Below are 18,002 nucleotides of genomic sequence, written 5' to 3' on the forward strand. Positions count from 1 at the left end.
GAACAAGGCTGGAGAGTTAGGGTAATTTCAGGGGTAGATGGACAAGGGCTGTGGGAGGGGGCAAACTGGCAAAGAACCAGGCAGGGCAGGGTGAAGGAGGGACGTTTATCCAAAGCCAAGTCCAGACAGGAGGCCAGCTAGTCAGCACCAGACCTCTGATGACCTGGGAAGGTTTCATGGGACAGTGGAACATCCGTGACCATTTTCCAAGAGCTGTTCGGGGATGGTGGGTGGGGATGCTCAGTGAGTGGAGCAGAAAGAGGGAGGAGGGGCAGTTCTTGTGGAGTGTGATATATCTCAAACCCCAGGAGGCCTGGAGATGTCCTCACAAATCCCGCAGACCTTCTACACAGCACATCCATGAAGAACAGGGCTAGATGGCAGGGGCAGGGAGGGAGGCTTGTCGTGTCATCTCTCCCCCTGCCCCCACCCTAGGAATCCATGGGATGAACGAGCCAGCCTTGCCACATTCCGGGGGAGTGTCCTTGTCAAAGTGATGGCAGCAGCCTCACCTGAAAGTAACAATTGTGAAAGCACTTTGTGCAGAAATCTTCTGTCTCCTGCAGTTTCATTCTGAAACAGAATTACCTCTTGCCCACGGGATGGAATTCTCCATTCCTTCCCATAGCATTTGAAGCTCTCAATAACTTGGCCCTGACCTAATATCCTATTCTCATTTCTCATCATTGTTCTGTATCATCATTGTTGTCATCATCACATGAGTAATTAAAATTAACTAGCTTTTATTAAGCATCTATATGTGCCAGGAGTTCTTCTAGGCATTAAAAATGTAATAACATTTCATCTTTTCCACAACCATCTGGGTAGAAACTATTATTCTGTCCATCTCACAGAAGAGGCAGATGAGGCACAAAGAAATGACTTGACCTAAGGTCTCTCCACCAGCATGTGGCTGGACAGTGGAGGCATCAGACACCGAACTTCTTGTGTTCCATGCTTGCCCGTGCCCAGCAGCCTTTCCCCAGGCTGTCCCGCCCGGCCTGGACTGCCTCCCCACCCCTCAGCTTCTCTGCACCTGATGGACAGCCACACAAGACCTACCTGCAAGACCTAGCTTAAAAGTCACCTCTGTGGAAACTCTTCTCCAGCTCCCTGGGGAGCAATTTTCTCTAGGCCTCCCCAGCACACCCTGATTATGATGTCAATCAAATCATGCTTCTGGTTTTTGTTCATGTGCCTGTTATTTCCCTCAAAGGAAGAGACTACTCTTTTTAAAAATGTTTGCATTTTTAAGGAAACGTTTAATTGACATACAGAGGAACTAAAGGAAATACATTTTGTTCAACTTCATGCCTTTCCTCTTCCTCCCCTCCCACCCCCCCAGGTCTGGTATGGAGCAGAGGTGCAATTAATATTCATTAAATGGAGATGTCTTTCTGGCCCCACTCAGCCTTTTTCCGGACCACCCACTTCCCGACTCTTTGCTGTGTGGGAGAATCCAGACATCTTGTACAGTTGCAGCTCAGTGTGTCCCATTTTGGCTGGAATTCAAGGAGCAACTATAGACAAATAAGTATTACTACAACTGCATCAATCAACATATCTCTCCTCAAATGCTCTCACGAGGAAACAAGAATGATCTCAGTAAGACGCTGTCTTGTTTAAGCCCAAGTGTCTTTTTTGGTGCCTAGGGAGTGTGTGATCCTTGGAGGGACCCCACCATTGACCGTCTATAACAGAGTCTGTATAGTCTGAGGCTGTACGCCCCTAGAGGCAGACAGTCCTGAATTCAAATCCAGACTGTCACTTCTTCTCTCTGTGAACTTGGACAAGGGTCTTAACTTCACTGAATTTCAATGTTCTCATAGGTCACATGGAATCAATAATACTTCTCGGGGGTGTTGTTGCAATGATTAAATGAAATAGCACATTTAAAGTGTCAAAAGATTTCCCAGGCAATTAATATATAAAAACTTCCCTTTCCTCTTACTTCTCAATTAATTGTTGCGTTCTCTCCTCTGTATTGAGGGTATAGTTTGTAATCACAAAGCTTTGTATCAGCAGCTAGATGGTAAATCCCAACCTTACCTACAGTTTGAAGCCTCTTGCAGAGCACAGAGGAACCAGTATAGAGAAGCTTTCCTGGAGAATTGAGGCTTGGTCTGGGCACAGGAGGAAGAATCACATTTAACATCAGATTTTCAGATCTTTTGTGGGGCACTAAGGTATCCTGGAGAAAAGGAAAAGTGGGAATTAGAAGCCCCCAACCACAAAACTCCCCTTGCTTTATGACACCACCTTGGGAACCATCCATGATTTGTCTGCAGGGGAAGTTGCCTGTGTGATGGAGGCCTGGATGCGGGGCTTGGGGACTGCCATGCATGGGCAGGGCAGAACTTTGCTGCTGTAGTAAGAAGAACTTCTTGTCCAGGGCAACTGGCTCACTTGGCAAACTGTTTAGAAAGAAAGCTTATGAAACTTCAGACTCAAGTGACCAGGTGCCTCCATTTGCGTGGAGCTTAGGTATGATAGAATTTGGCGTTTTTGGCCAGTCCATTCAATTCAGTTTAATAAAATATCCCTCTTTAGGTCAGATGTAGTGGTAGCAGTGGGGATCCAGGGAAGGACAAGATAAATTGCCACTCTTGCAGTGCTCACTGTTTCTAGAATGATGTATGGGGAGGTATGAACTAGAAACATGGGGTGCTAACTTCCGCTTAGGACCAAAGGGAGGCCTGACTTGAGACTTGAAGGATGAGGGATTTGTTGCTATTATGTTGTGTCAGGTGAGTATTTTCACTTTAACAGCCAAGAGAGTGTCATGTAATGGTTAAGGACAGTCAGACATACCTGGGTTCAATCCCAACTCTGTCACTTATTAGCTGTGTTACTGTAGGAAAGTCACTGAATTTTTCTGAGCCTCAGTTTCCTTTTCTGTATAATAGGAATAGTGATAAAAACTTCTACTTGAAATGGTTTTTTGTGAAGATTAAGAGAGACAATGCATATAGCACACTTACACAGTGCCTGTGTAATCCTCTAGTAGCTGTTGGTGGTGAGAGCATAATTAATTTACTCTAAGAGGCCTGGGAATGGAGGAGTTATCATCTCAGAGTGAATATACACTTGGTGCTTTGTGATCCTCGTCTCTTGGCCTTCTCACATCTTCTACAAAGCTCATAAATTCCCTCCCCACTCTGCCATCAGGAAAGACTGGTTCTACCAGACTCCAATTCAGTTCTTCACTCATCCTGGTGCCCTTCCTCTTCCAGGACTGGTAGGAAATAGGTTAACAGAGAGAAAACACAAGCACAGCCACATTTCATTGCTAGCTTGGACTTTGGCTTCAAATTTCAATGAAACCACAGTGAGTTGGATTGGACCCTTCTCATGATCAAGTCAATCCTTCATCTCCATAGAGAAATTAAAGACCGAAACCTCCTATTCTCCAGGGTTTGTTTTGTTTTTTTAATTCTCCTCAGTCTCAGCCATGAGAGGCCTCACTCTGGGGTGAGTGAGTCTGGGTTCCTTATTTAGCAGGTGCTGTGTTCAAATCATCTCACTATGAGTATAGATTTTTCAATTTCCCCATAGTTTTCTATCAGAAAACTTGTTTCCCCCTGATTTTTCTGTCAGGTTGTACTTTATATATTTTGAAGCTATGTTATTGGGTGTGTACAAGTTCATGGTTACATTAACTTCTTGCTGGATTTTTTAATCATAGAGCATCCATCCTTATCCCTTTCATGGTTTTCAGCATAAATGCCATATTTCTCTACACTTTCATTTTCATTCTTTTAAAATTTTGTTTCAGGCATGTCTTTTATAAACTACATATAGCTAGATTTAAGTCCAATCTGATAACCCCCAACTTTTAATAAGTGGGTTTAAGCCATTTCCATTTATTAAGATTACTGTTAAATTGGTTTTATTTCTGCAGTCTTATTTTATATTTCCTACTTTACATGCTTTTCCTTTTTCCCCCTCTTTTACTGCCTTTGGTTTGATTGTCAGTGTTTTCTTTGTTCTCCCCTTCTTCTTTCTTCTGTTAATATGTATTCTCAGATTTGGTGAGGTTGTTGGCTACCTTTCTGTGATGCTGTTTGTGTGTGTGTGAGTTTTTGGTTTTTTTCTCTCTGTGCTCATCACTCTTTAGTTGACGTGTGTCTGTGTATGTGTGTATGTGCTGCTTTTATTCAGCTCCCTGGGCCCCCAGTTCATATCCGGACCTTATGTTTGTCTGTGTCTGTGTGAAGTTTCATTCTGTATGGATATTGCAAATTTAAGTGACTGAGTTAGCAGATCACAAGTCCTGGTTGCCAGAGTGTCCCATGCCTGTCCAGACCCATCTCAGATAAGCAGTTTAGGATGGGCCACAGCCCCAGACAGGAGAACAGCTTTCCTTAGCTCAGATTCAGGTCTGGGAGCCTGACTTTGGTCTCCTACCTGCATGAGGAGTTCACTGACCCTTCTAGGCTTCAGGAGTTGAACTTGGTTCTTGCTTCAGGTCTGAAAGTACAGTAGGTCTGCAACTTCTCTGTGTACCTTTAAAACAGGTCCTGGTCTAGGGCTCTGTGTCCTAAGGGGTCTTAGTTCAGACTGATGACTAGATAGATGTAAAATGACCCTTCCCCAGGCTGACCCTGTCATAATTGTGAAAGAGGCAGAGTTAGTCTTTGTTGCATTCTCTTCCTTATCTTTCTTTCATCGCTCCTCTCCCATCTTTCCCTCTCCTCCCACTACTTCCATCTTGACCTGGATTCTTCTGGTCTGAAAAACCTGTCTCCTCATCTGCGGGTCTTGAGCTTTACCACCGCTTACCCTCTCTGGCACATTTGTGTTGTAAAGAAGGAATCACCAAGGGTGGCATTTCAGGAACAGGTAAAGATGGAGTTTTGGTTGATGCCCTCTATGTTTTCCTGTAAATCAGAGGGTGTGAGGTTGTATCTGGCAAGGACCACACTTTTTTCTCCTGAGTCCCCTTCAAACCCCACTGAGTCCAGGCCTCTGACATCTGTGGATGGTGCCTCTGATAACCCCACTCCATTGTGAATATCTTCTCAGGAAGGTTTAAATAAACAATGATTTCATAGGATGTTAGTCAGAACTAAGAGGTAAAACCAAAGTGATCTCTTCTTTCATTTGCCTTCATGTGTCCTATGGAAAGTTCCTCAGGAGGTCAGTTCTGATGGCCAGTGAAGTTGTGCCATCACTTCCCACCTGAGGGTGGAAGACAGCCCCCCTGGGGACTTGGCCAAACTGGACAGAAGGCAGCATGTAAGAAAATTTTCTACTGCCCATTCCATGTCCCGTTGATCCTCACCTCCCAAAGTGTCCAGTCACCATTGTAGAGCTCACATTTCTCATTCCCTGCCACTGGTGCCCTGGCCTGCCAGGTGATGAAGCTTCTGTTTCATTCTAAATAGAGCAGAGGATGTTGAAAATCTTCCATGGCTTCTGGCAGGTGAAGGATCAAAGTGGTGCTTGGCAGCCACAGGCACAATCAAAAAGGTTAAGATCAAAGGGCACGGGCTGCATCTGAAAGTGAACTCTCCTGTTCCTCATTACAGTCCTCACCAAGGCTCCTATCGTCCTCTGCCGCAAGGAACAAGGATGAGGAATTTGGGCTGCGGCTGGCTGCTGAAGCCACGTGCTGACAGACAATCCTGGAACAGCTGCAATGTCATTGTAAGCCTTGAAATTAAAATAAAATCCATTGATTTATAAGAGGAAAACAGGGTCAACACTAGTGGGGTCAGAAGAACCAATTCCGAAAGCCCTTGGGTTGGCCTAAATCCTACATATAAAATGGGTGGTGGAAGTGTTTGCCATGGAAACCATCAGAGGGAAGCTGAGGGAATCCAGGTCTTGGCAGGTGATTGCAGCCGTTGTTGCTGGCACACAGCACACCAGGGGAAATAACTGAGGCCTCAGTAAATAGGAAATCTGGAGAGGCCAGAGCCTAGGCTCAATGTATTTTGTAAGGGGAAGGCTTCCTCACTGAGGATGGGGAATCTGCTTTCCAAACTGTATGGTCAGCAACTTTGTGTATTTTGTGTCTGTAGGAGTTTATTTTAGCTCTGTGGTGAAGCTTTTTTTTTTTTTTTTTTAACAAAACTTTGAATAGGGTGCCCACAAGGTATTTGCTTGCTGGCTTTATTTCCCTCCCTGCCTGGATGGAGAGGTGAGCAGCACTTCCCCTGACTCAAGCAAACCCCTTCCTTTCTTTGTGCCTCAATTTCCCCATCACACAGTGAGGATGTGAGATTAAATGAGCACTTCCCAGATGCACTTTTTAGAGAAGTGTTTGAACAAAACTTGGGTGAGGTATTGGGCGGATGGGATTTAAGTGTCCTAGTACTAAGATGACTGTGTGCAGGTTAAATTCAAGTTGGCGTGCAAACTGCCTCGGCTTTTGGCTGCAGAGTGAGGGCAAGCTTGACTCCTGTTCCTCACCCCAAATCTGCACAACTTGGCTTGCTTCTTCCCCCCTGGATGTTCTCCAAGGTTCTTCCCAGCTCTGACAGGGAGAGCGCTGCTGTAGGCTATGTGTCCTCAGCCCTCAGAGGTAGCTGTGGCATTGCAATTTCATTTTTCCTGGAGGACAAGTTCCCCTGGACTATTGCAGACCGCTGCACAGGCTTTATTATGGAATGGCGCTGGGCTCCTTCTTTCAGAGTGAAAGCCTCCTTGTCCATCTGAGGCAACGTTCTTATTCCTTAAGAGCAAAGCCTTGTCCCTCCCAATGTGCTTCGTATCCGCCTTTTCTCTCTTGATCAATGTGAGTGAGTATTAATCTCACTTAATTCCCTGCAGCTGGCCTTACTTTGCATGGCTGTTTGGGAATAAGGCTCTTTTTTAAATTTTTTAAATAGATCTTTATTGGAGTATAATTGCTTCACAATACTGTGTTCGTTTCTGTTGTGCACCAAAGCGAATCAGCCATGTGCATACATGTGTCCCCATATCCCCTCCCTCTTGTGCCTCCCTCCCACCCTCCCTATCCCACCCCTCTAGGTGGTCACAAAGCACTGAGCTGATCTCCCTGTGCTACGCTGCTGCTTCCCACTAGCTATTTTACATTCGGTAGTGTATATATGTTGATGCTATTCTCACTTCTCCCCAGCTTCCCCCTCCCACCCTGTGTCCTCAAGTCCATTCTCTATGTCTGCATCTTTATTCCTGCCCTGCAACTAGGTGCATCAGTACCATTTTTTTTTTTTTAGATTCCATATATATGCATTAGCATACAGTATTTGTTTTTCTCTTTCTGACCTACTTCACTCTGTATGACAGACTCTAGGTCCATCCACCTCACTACAAATAACTCAATATCGTTTCTTTTTATGGCTGAGTAGTATTCCACTGTATATATGTGCCACATCTTCTTTATCCATTCATCTGTCAGTGGACATTTAGGTTGGTAATAAGGTTATTTTTTTTCCCCCTTTTCTTTCTTTTTAAGCAAACAGATTTTCTTTTGAGTTCTGGATGAATGTCATTCCAAGTTTTCGGTGGGAAGCAGCTCTCTCTAAAACATTCTCCTGGAGCAGGGCATTAGAGCAGTAAATAGGAAAGAAGCCATTTCCTGTGGTTGGAGAAATGAGTCTGGTTGGAGGCTCCTGTGTTGACAGGAAAGGTTATAGGGACGCAGGGGGTCTGTGTTTCAGGTCTGGATCCATGCTTACTTGCTGTGTGACCTTGGAAAATCCCCTTATCCTCTCTGGGCCACATTCTTGCCATCTGTGCAATCAGGAGTTTGGATTTGATTAATGATTTGCAATACTTAAGAATACTTTGGAATTCTCTCTTAAATTTAAATCTATAGAAACCCAATATGAATCATGTGAAATCGCTATAGGCTATATCATGTGGTTTGGTTCAGGCTTTCTCAACCTCCACACTATTGACCTTGGGGGAGGATAATTGTGTGAGGCTGTCTTGCAGGTTGGATAGCAGCATCACTGGCCTCTACTCACCGGATGCCAGTAGCACTCCTCAAGTTGTGACCACCAAAAACCTCTTCAGATATTTTCACATGTCCCCTGGGGAGAGGGGCAGAATTGCCCCTGGTTGAGACCCACTGCTTTAATCTAATAAAACAATTAAAAAGTGAGAGTCTCTGTTGAAGGGGAATGGGAGGGAGTGTGACATAGATACATTCTCTGTGGCCCCAGAGGCTCTTCTGACACACCAGTGTTTCAGGAGACACAGTTTAAAAACTTACAGACTCAGAGTCCTGATTGTCTCTTAGCTCAAAACCACTATGTGAGTCCAGGGTCCCCTTTCCAAGTCAGATTTTTAATTGGAAAGGCAGAGGAGGGGGCTAGTCAGCAACTTTCTCAGTGCTCCCAGCTCCCATTTCATAAGGATGTGTAGCAGTACAAGCTGCTTTTTCTAGGCATCCTCATTTGGACACCTTCTCCAGGAAACCTTCCATCATAATGCCAACGAAAGAACATACTCTCAACTCCTGTATCTGTTCTGAAAAGGACCTGCCTATTCTGTTCCGCCTAACTGAGCGGTCTTTTCCCTACAACAGGCTCAGGCGCTCAGGCTCTTTGAGATGCTGGCGTCTGGACCTAGGGCGGGTACTTGAGTATGAGGATCTTCAGAAAGGCAGGCCAAGCCTGTTCTGTGCTTGACCAGCCTTGGGGCTTGGCAGGAAGTAAATCTGGTGTATTTGGATCCACACTGAGTCATATGAGGTGCCTCCAAGGCCCTCACCACAGAACCTCCGTCTCAGCCTTCATCTGGTTCTGTCACACCAGTTATGGGACCTTGGTCAAACCTCTACTTCCTCATTTACAAAATGCAGCCATTAAGATGTCCTTACAGGATGGCTGAGAAGAGGAAATTAGATTACCTACTTAAGTACCTACACAGTGCCAGGTGCACAGTGTTCTCTTGGAACGTGGTTATGAGTGTGACGATTTCAGTGTTGGCACCCTGCCCCCAGTCTCTTTGCTCAGACCCTCTTCCCAGGAAGCCCCCAGCCTCTCCCATGGTGGTGGAGACCTGGCTAGACTGGGGCAGGGGCTCCTGGGCCCTGGGTACCCCCCAAGGACATATCTCATTATGAGGGTAAAACCTTTCCTCCATAATTAGAGACGAGGCTTCAGAGAACTTCTCACTGAATTTCAATTTGCTGGTCTATTGAAACAACCTCCTGGGGTTATACATTCATTCCACTGATTTTTTTTTTTTGAGTGTTTACCATGAGCCATTATACTTTATTTGGAGGCTTCTTCCTTTATTCTCAAGTGTTATTTGCCATTATTTTGCTTCAATTATGTCTTTCCCCAAATAAAAATAACCATTTTTTTCTGATTATAAAAATACTACCTGCTCATTACAAATAAAGTTTCAAACAATACAGAAAAGTATGAATAAAAACTACTCCAATTCCTGTTTTGAAGGTCTACCCACTTTCAACATCTTGTGGCCCACCTTTCAGAGTTCCTGGATGTATCTACACATGATTTTACATGCATGCACTCAGGAAATATCCACTATTTGCTTTTACATTTTTATTGACGTATAACCTATAACATGTATGTGGAAAAGTGCACAAATCCTAAGTATACAAATCAAACTTTGACAAATTTTTGCTCATGCAACCACATCACACAGATCAAAATATAGAGCATCCCTAGCACCCCAAAGCCTTGCAGTCATTGCCCATCTCACCAAGGCAACCACTATTCTGACTTCTGCCACCATAGATTGATTAGCTTGACTGTATTTGAACTTTACATCATGGGACTACTGCAGTGTGTAATCTTTTGTGTCTGACTTTTTAAGTTTGACATTGGGAGAGATTTATTTCGTGGCATATAGTAGCAGTTCACTCTTTTTTATTGCTGTATGGTATTCCATTGTATGGCTAGACCACATTTATTTATCCTACTAATACATTTATTTATTCTACTCATGTCAGAATTTTGAGTTGATTTCAGCTTTTTACTTTTACAAATAATGCTGCTATGCACAGTAAATTAACTTTCTAAAGCCTAATGGTAAAGACACATTATCATCTGTAAGTACCTCTTAAACCAAAAGGAAACACAGAGGTAACTACCCCATGCTGGGTCTTGATTCCCCTGTTGTACATTGAGAGGCTCAGAGGAAATGCTCTGTTAGGATCCTTCCATCAGGGAAATGAGAGGATTCCGGGAGCGCATCGCTACATCCAAGACCTGCCTGGTCCCTCTTCAGTTTAAGGCAGATGTATTAGTCACAGTTCTCCAAAGAAACAGAAACAATAGGATAGATGTAGAGAGATATATAAGAGGAGAGTAATTGTAAGAATTGGTTCACATGGTTATGGAGGACAAGAAGTCCCACGATCTGCTGTCTGCTGGTGGTGTAATTCAGTCTGGGTCTGAAGGTCTGAGAACCAGGGGAGCTGATGGCATAAGTCCCAGTTCTAGTCCAAAGGCCAGAAGCTCAGATGTCTGAGGGCAAGAGAAAATGGATGTCTTAGCTCATACAAAAAGTAAATTTGACCTTTCTCCACTTCTAAGATGCCCACCCACACTGGTGAGGGTGATCATCTCTACTTAGTCTACCGATGCATATGCTAATCTCTTCCAGAAACACCCTCACAGACACACCCAGAAATAATGTCTTACCAGCTTATCCGGGTATCCTTTACCCCAGGCAAGCTGACACGTAAAATTAATCATCACAGCTGGCTTCCATAGGACACATCCCTTCAGTTTGAGTGTTGATGGACATCTCCTAAGAAAGACAAAGCAAACCTTCATCTTGGACCCCCTCTAAGACCCTGAGTCACCTAAAGGGTCCCAGGACCATTTCTTCCGCTTCCCTGAAAACTCCTGCCCCCCCCCCAGCCTTGGAGGTGTCTTGGCCTTTGGTCAGAATAAAGAAGAGATCACTTCCTCTGTGTCCCACTTCCTGCTGGTTCTCCCCTCCCCTGCTTCCAAGCAAAGTGCTTTGTTTCCCACAGAGGACAGCAGGGAGTAGTCTGTGGCAGGTAGATGCTCTCGGCATGGGCTTCAGACAAGCAGAACACTTAGCAGTCCCCTGGAGACACAAGCTGGAGAAGAGCAGAATGAGAGCTCTTTGCACATGAGTGAGCAGGCCGGGCCTTACACAGGGATGTGGGAATGCTCCCGTGACCCCAACCCACAGAAAACCCACCTCTGTGAATCCATCCCTTGGGATGGGTACCACCCACCCTGGGCAGGCAGATTAGGAATTGAAACACAAGCTTTCGAATAGAGTTTTACTTTCAAATGCTGGCTCTGCCATTCAGCATCCAGGACCTTGGGCAAGATAATAACTTTTTGAAACCACAGTTTTGTCAGATTTAAAATGAAGATAAACCCTATCTCCCAGGGTTGTCGTGAGTATTAAATGAGACAATGCATGCCACCCTTTTGGTCCACAGTGCTTGCATATTGTAAGATTGGCACCCTGGATCTGCATGGAGAACAGTGGTCAGCAGTCAGGAACCTGGGTTCTGGTCTCAGCCTACCCCCTATAATCCTGTGTGGCCCCATTGCTCTGTTGAGAAGGTTGGCTTTGGTCATCTCTAGATCCCTTCTAGTTGTAATTCTCTTGGAATCTGTGCAGCCATAGTCATTGCCTCCAAAACCAAATTGCAATGTAAGATAGGGGGTGAAACCCAGGCTTAGAAGTCAGGGAACTAAATACTTAGCTCCCCTAAGCCTTAATTCTCTCCTGTATAAAATGGAAGTAATAATACCCATTTCATATAATTGTAGGAATATTAAATAAAGCAATGTATGTAAAACACTTTACACAGTGAAAGCCATGATAATAACAAAACCAGTAAATATTACATAATGGTTGTATAATATTAATATGATCACTGATAAATAATTTGAATAATTAATTTCCTCCAGTGGCAAGAAGCTGAACTTCTAAAGTTTGACTTCCACAGCAGTCATTGAGAGTAAAAGAGAATGTTGCTATGTAACTACCTCACACTTAGTACAAAAATATAATGTTCTTTATTGTTTATAATGCTAAGTTAGCATGCAGAGACCTTACTCTACACAAATGGTGAGAGAATTTAGCCTGAACTGTTTCTCGGTTCCCTAACCCCCTACCCAGTTCTGGAGATTGGGTGATAATCCCTGGAATTCAGTGCCAGGGAATGGGTTGCGGTAAGAGACTTGCAGGGCCATCTACTTCTCAATCATTGGTTCACATAGGGTTCAACATCCATCATCCAGTGGCCCTACAGGCCCAGAAGATCCATGACCTCTGTGGGTTATATTTGGGGCATGGGATTCGGTTTGTGGGGTCTTGTGCCTGGGTGCACATTACCATTCCACCTTGGGGCCCAAGTCACTGCCTCCAGCTGGGAAGCACGATGCAGACCCCCTCTGTTTAGGACTTATAGATTTCTCCTCTCCACTCTTCTCCACTCTTCTCTGCTTCCTCTGAGGCCTGGCCTTCTGGAAACAATAGTCTGGAACTGAAATGCTTGGCAGGAATCGATTCTTTTTCTGCCTTGCCACATACTTCCTTTATCTTATCATACACAATAAGAGCATGCTAATGACACAACATTCTGTCTCATGAATTTTAGGTTTTGGTTATGGTAGCCTCCAACTTCTACATAAAAACTTATGTCTCAGTTATATATTTTTGTGTGACAAACCATCCCAGAACATAGTGGCTTAAAAAAATAACCATTTTTTCAGCTCGTGTTTCTGTGGGTCAGCAATTTGGGCTGGGCTTACTGAGGCAGTTCTGCTGGTTTTAGCTAGACGTAACTCATGCATCTGTGTTCAACTGCCAGTCATCTAGGAGACTCTGACTGTGTGGGTTGGGTGGCTGTCAGTTGGCGCAATGGGGACTCTGGGCCTGTGAGGCTTATTGTCCAGCAGGCTAGCCTGACTGTTTCACACATGGGGATGGCAGGGTCTCAAAGGGCAGCAAGAAAAGGAAAATCCCAATATATAAACACTTTTCAAATCTCTGCTTGTGTTATATTTGCTGTTGTTTCGTTGCCCAAAGCAAATCACATTGCCAAGTTCCGATTCACTGTAGAAGAACAGTTAATGCCAAAGTTGTGGATATAGGTAGGTATGGACAAAATCTACCAAGGGCTCCTTCCTGATCCTTACCCCCTCCTTCTGATAGGGGCTGAAACACTTATTCTCCCTTGACATGGCTCTGCAACTTCCTGGGGTTAGATGTCATGGTTTGAAGCTCAAAGTGGGAGCATAAGACGGAAAGTACCCACTCTCAAGGCTAGGGGAATATCAGACTAGGGGCTGCGAGCTCCCTGCTCCCTTCCCTGTTGAAGCCATTGGTCCAACAACTATGAGTACAATCATTTAACTTTATTAGAAACTGCCATGCAGTTTTACAAAATGGTTTTTACCATTTTAACTCCTCCCAGCAATGTATACTTGGCATTCTTGCCAATACTTTGTATAGTTGGATTTTTTATTTTTAACCTTTTTGGTGGTAAGTAATGATACTGTGGTTTTAATCACATTACTCTGATGGCTAATGATATTGAGTGCCCTTTCATGTGCTTATTAACTATCTGGATAGATTCTTTCATGAAATGAAAGAAGAAGACTGTTCAAGTCTTTTGTCTATTTTTAATTAGGTAATCTTTCTTTTTCTCATTGAGGTGTGGGAATTTTTATACATTCCAGATATTATTTCTTTGTCAGATATATATAGTGAATATTTTCTTCCAGTCTGTGGGTTGTCTTCTCACTTTCTTAATGGTATCTCTTGATGAGCAGAAGTTTTAAATTTTGATGAAGTCCAATTTGTCCACTTTTTTCTTTTCTGATGTGTACCTTTTTGTATCCTCTCTCAGGAACGTTTTGCCTATTCTAAGACCATAAGACTATTCTCCTACATTTTCTTCTAGAAGCTTTATAGTTTAGTTTTCACATTTACGTTTTGATCTGTCCTAAATTAATTTTTGTGTGTGATGAGGTAGGGACCAAGTTAACTTTATAGTAAGTCTTGATTTCTAGTAGTGTAAGTCCTCCAACATTTTTAAAGGTCCTTTGGTTTTACATATAAGTTTTAGAATTAGCTTTTCAATTTACACCAAAAAAAAAAAAAAAAAAGACTGCTGGAGTTTTCACTTAGATTGAATTCACTCTATAGATCAGTTTGGGGAGAAATGACATCTTAATAATATTGAATCCTTGAATTCATGAATATGATTTACCTCTCCATTTCTTTAAATCTTTAATTCCTCTTAGCAATGTTTTGTAGTTTTAAGTCAGATGTCTTTCAAATCTTCCATTAAATATATTCTTGAGTATTTGATTTTTTTGATGCTATTATAATTAGCATTTTAAGTTTTCATTTTCTGATTTTCATTAGTAGAAAAAGATTGATTTTTCATATTGAAAATGAACATGTTCTAACAGACTTACTAACAGACTGATTTTTGTGTAGCTATGGTAACAAGTCACCACCAGAACTGGTTTTAAACTTGTTCAATTGATCAATGACAACTTGCTTCAGGGAACGTGCTTTTGCAAATCAACAAATTGTTGTTAGCTCCTAGCTTCTGAAAATCAGCCCATCAGGGGCAAACTTACTTTAATAAACACACTTCTGAGTGCCAACCAATCAGCAACAGTCTCACTCAAGTAAGCATGCTCCTATAGATGATGTCAATACACTTATGTTATCTAAAACCCACCAACCCCTGAGCTCCATTGTCTAATTGGTCCTTGTGATTTTTTCTTTTGACCCATGGGTAATTTGGAAGTGTATTCCTTGATTTCCAAGTGTTTGGGAATTTTCTAATTATATTTTTGTTATTGATTTCTGCATTATGGTCAGGGAATGTATTCTGTATTATTTTAACACTTTGCAATTTATTAAGACTTGCTTTTGGGCCCAGCATGTGGTCTATGTTGGTAAATGTTCCATGTGCACCTGAAAATAATAATCTGTGGTTGTCCATCTAATATATGTCAATTAGGTCAAATTGCTTAATACTGTTGTTCAAATCTATATCTTTACTGATTTTTTCTGATTATTTTATTAATTATATAGATAGAGCTGTGTTAAAACTTCTAATTATGATTGTAACATTTTTCCATTTCTTCCTTTAGTTCAATTTTTTCTTTATGTATGTTGAGACTCTGTTGTTAGGTACATACACAATTAGGATTTTTATATCTTTCTGATCACTGTATTTTTTTTTTCATCCACTAAAAAAATGATATTCTTTATCTCTGGTGATATTCTCATCTTGAAATCTACTGTACTGAATGTACTGAAAATCAGTCTTAAATTGCAGTGCTTAGTCTCTTTTCATTAAGCATGTTTACTAATATGGGTAGGCTGAAGTCTATCATCTGACTATTGGTTTTCTATATATTTTTTTCCTATCAGTTCTTTTGCTGTTTTTGTGGTTTCCCCTTTCCTATTTTCTTTTAGATTAATTGAGTATTTTCTATGATTCTTATTTATTTATTTATTTATTTGGTCTCTGCTATTGAGTTTTTTAACTACACTGTATAAGAAACTTAATATAACATAATTATCTTTACCTCCCCCATTTGTGCTATTTTGTCACATCTTTTACTTTTGTACCTCTTAGAACTCCATAATACATTTGCATTATATTTGATTTATCCATTTCTTTCAGCCTGAATAATATACTGTAAGGTTGGTAGTAATGTTTCCACTTTCATTACCAATTTTAGTATTTTGAGTCTTTTCTCTTTTTGTCTTGATTAATCTAGGAAAAGGTTTTTCTTGTTTTGTTTTGTTTATTAGTTTTCAATTTGCTTGGTCTTTTCAAACAACTAGCTTTTGGTTTCATTGATTCTCTTTATTGCTTTTCTATTCTCTATTTTGTTTATCTCCACCCTGATATTTGTTACTTTCTTCCTCTGCTTGCTTTAGATTTAGTTTGCTCTTCTTTTTCTAGTCCCTTAAAGTGGAATATTAAATGATCTATTTTGGATCTTTCTTCTTTTTTGATGTAGGCATTTATAGCTATAAATTTCCCTCTGAAAACTGCTTTCACTGCACCCTATAAGTTGTGATATGTTGTACTTTGGTTTCATTCATCTCAAAATATTTTTTAATTCCCTTGTGATTTCTTCTTTGACCTATTGGTTGTTTAAGAGTATCTTGTTTAGATTTCACATATTTGTGAATTTTCTGAATTTCCTTTTGTTATTGATTTCTACGTTCATTTCATTGTGGTAGGAGAAGATACTTTGTATGACTTCAAACCTTTTTATTTTATTGAGACTTGTTTTGTGGCCTAACAAATGGTATACCTTGGAGAATGTACCATGGGCACTTGAGAAGAATGTGCATTCTGCTGTGTTACGTAGAATTTGCTATATATGTTTTTTGTTAAGGGATGGGCCCTTGGAATTCCCTAGTCCGTTTTCTCTGATGTCACTCCATATCTCCTGAAGAACATCCTTCAGTCCTTCTTGCAGTGTGGGTCTGCCAGTAGCGTATTCTCTCCTGAATATGTACTTATTTCTTCTTCATTCTTGAAGGATATTTTCCCTATGTAAAGAATTTTACAGTGACAATGCTTTTTTTTCCATCATTTTGTTATCTTTTGCCTTCCATTCTTTCTGATGAAACTAGCCATCATTCTTATTGTTTTCATCTGGAATCCAATATGTATTTTATTCTTTGGCTGCTGGCAAGATTTTTTTAAGCTTTGGTTTTTAGCAATTGATTGTGATGTGCTAAGGTGTAATTTTTGTGCATGTGTTTATCCTGTTTTGGATATGTTGGGATTCTTAGATATGTGGGTTGATGTTTTTCATCAGTTTTTCAACCAATATCACTTCAAATATTTCTTCTGGGTTTGGATTATTCCAGGCCACATTTGAGTAAAACTCCCCTTTAACTATCAAATTAGATAGAAAAGCACATTCATAATTTTAAACTTAACATTTATTAAAGACTTGCTCTGTCAGGCTCTAAGCTGGTCATTGATGGTAAAAGGTAAATCTGATGTGTGTCACAAGAACTGGTCCCTCCCAGGGAAGTTTGCTGACAGCAACTCTGGGGGTTTCTCCTTCCCTTTTTCAAGGTGCCTCCAGAACTCAGCGTGGCTGTTCTCAGATCAACACATTCTCAAGGTGCATTATCCCAAACTCAGCGTGTCGGAAGACTGCCTGTACCTTAACATCTATGCACTGGCCCATGCGGACACTGGCTCCAAGTTCCCTGTAAGGAGACCTGCCTTGCTGGGGGCTCCAGTTGGCAGGTTCTGGGCCTGGGACCCAGGCAGAGTGGCAGGATGTCTGGAATCAGATCTAGGCCCCCACTGGGTAAAAGGGAAATGCAATCACTTGACATGTCAATAACTTTCTTAAAAAATCATTCTAATGACAGATTTACTTTATCTCCTTTTCTGATTGCTTCCTTATTGGCAGTGACTTGATCTTTGATTTTGTTTTGTTTTGTTTTTCCCCTCTGTTGGGTATTTAATGGTCTGTAAACATGTAGAAAAGACTCTGCTTCAAAGGACTCTGATTTTTCAGCTTGGGAAATCCTCTTTTAAAGAGGAGAAACGCCTTTTTCAAATTTTCTGTTTTCAATGAAGAAAGTCAGGTAAGAATGTGAAATGTTTCACTTAAGAATGTGAAAGATCACTGTACAAGTGTGGAGAAGGTAATTCTACCATCTAATTTTGAACCACAACCTCTATCACCCTCTCTCCCCTTGCCACTGCAATGGAGACTCGCTCTATTGTATCGTAACAGCAACACCTATTGAGGGCTGACTATGTGCCAGGCACAGTTCATTATCTCATCTAACCCCCACAATAACCCAGTGGGTGAGGATTATTGGACCTATTCTACAGATGAAGAAGCTGAGGCACAGGAAGGGCATAAGTGACTTGGTCCATGTTATATACACAGTAAGTGGCAGATCCGGGTGTCAAAGCCAATGCTTTGTCCAGCTCTCCTTTTTCCTCCGTGGCTTTCTTCTCTTTTCCTGCCCCAAGAGTTGTAGTCACTAATATGACCTTAAAAAAGAGAAGGGGAGGGATTTATTATTAA

At 41.8% G+C, this 18,002-nt stretch overlaps 1 protein-coding gene across 1 annotated transcript in view; it reads left to right on the forward strand.

Moving 5' to 3' along the window:
* CES5A (carboxylesterase 5A) overlaps positions 1-18,002 on the forward strand; it is an 86,172-nt gene that overhangs the window by 41,263 nt on the left and 26,907 nt on the right. The window contains 1 exon segment of the mRNA XM_060129795.1: positions 17,027-17,165. Within this exon segment, the coding sequence (XP_059985778.1) occupies positions 17,027-17,165 (139 nt within the window).

Source organism: Lagenorhynchus albirostris, chromosome 19 (genome assembly GCF_949774975.1).
Source record: "Lagenorhynchus albirostris chromosome 19, mLagAlb1.1, whole genome shotgun sequence".
NCBI lineage: Eukaryota > Metazoa > Chordata > Mammalia > Artiodactyla > Delphinidae > Lagenorhynchus > Lagenorhynchus albirostris.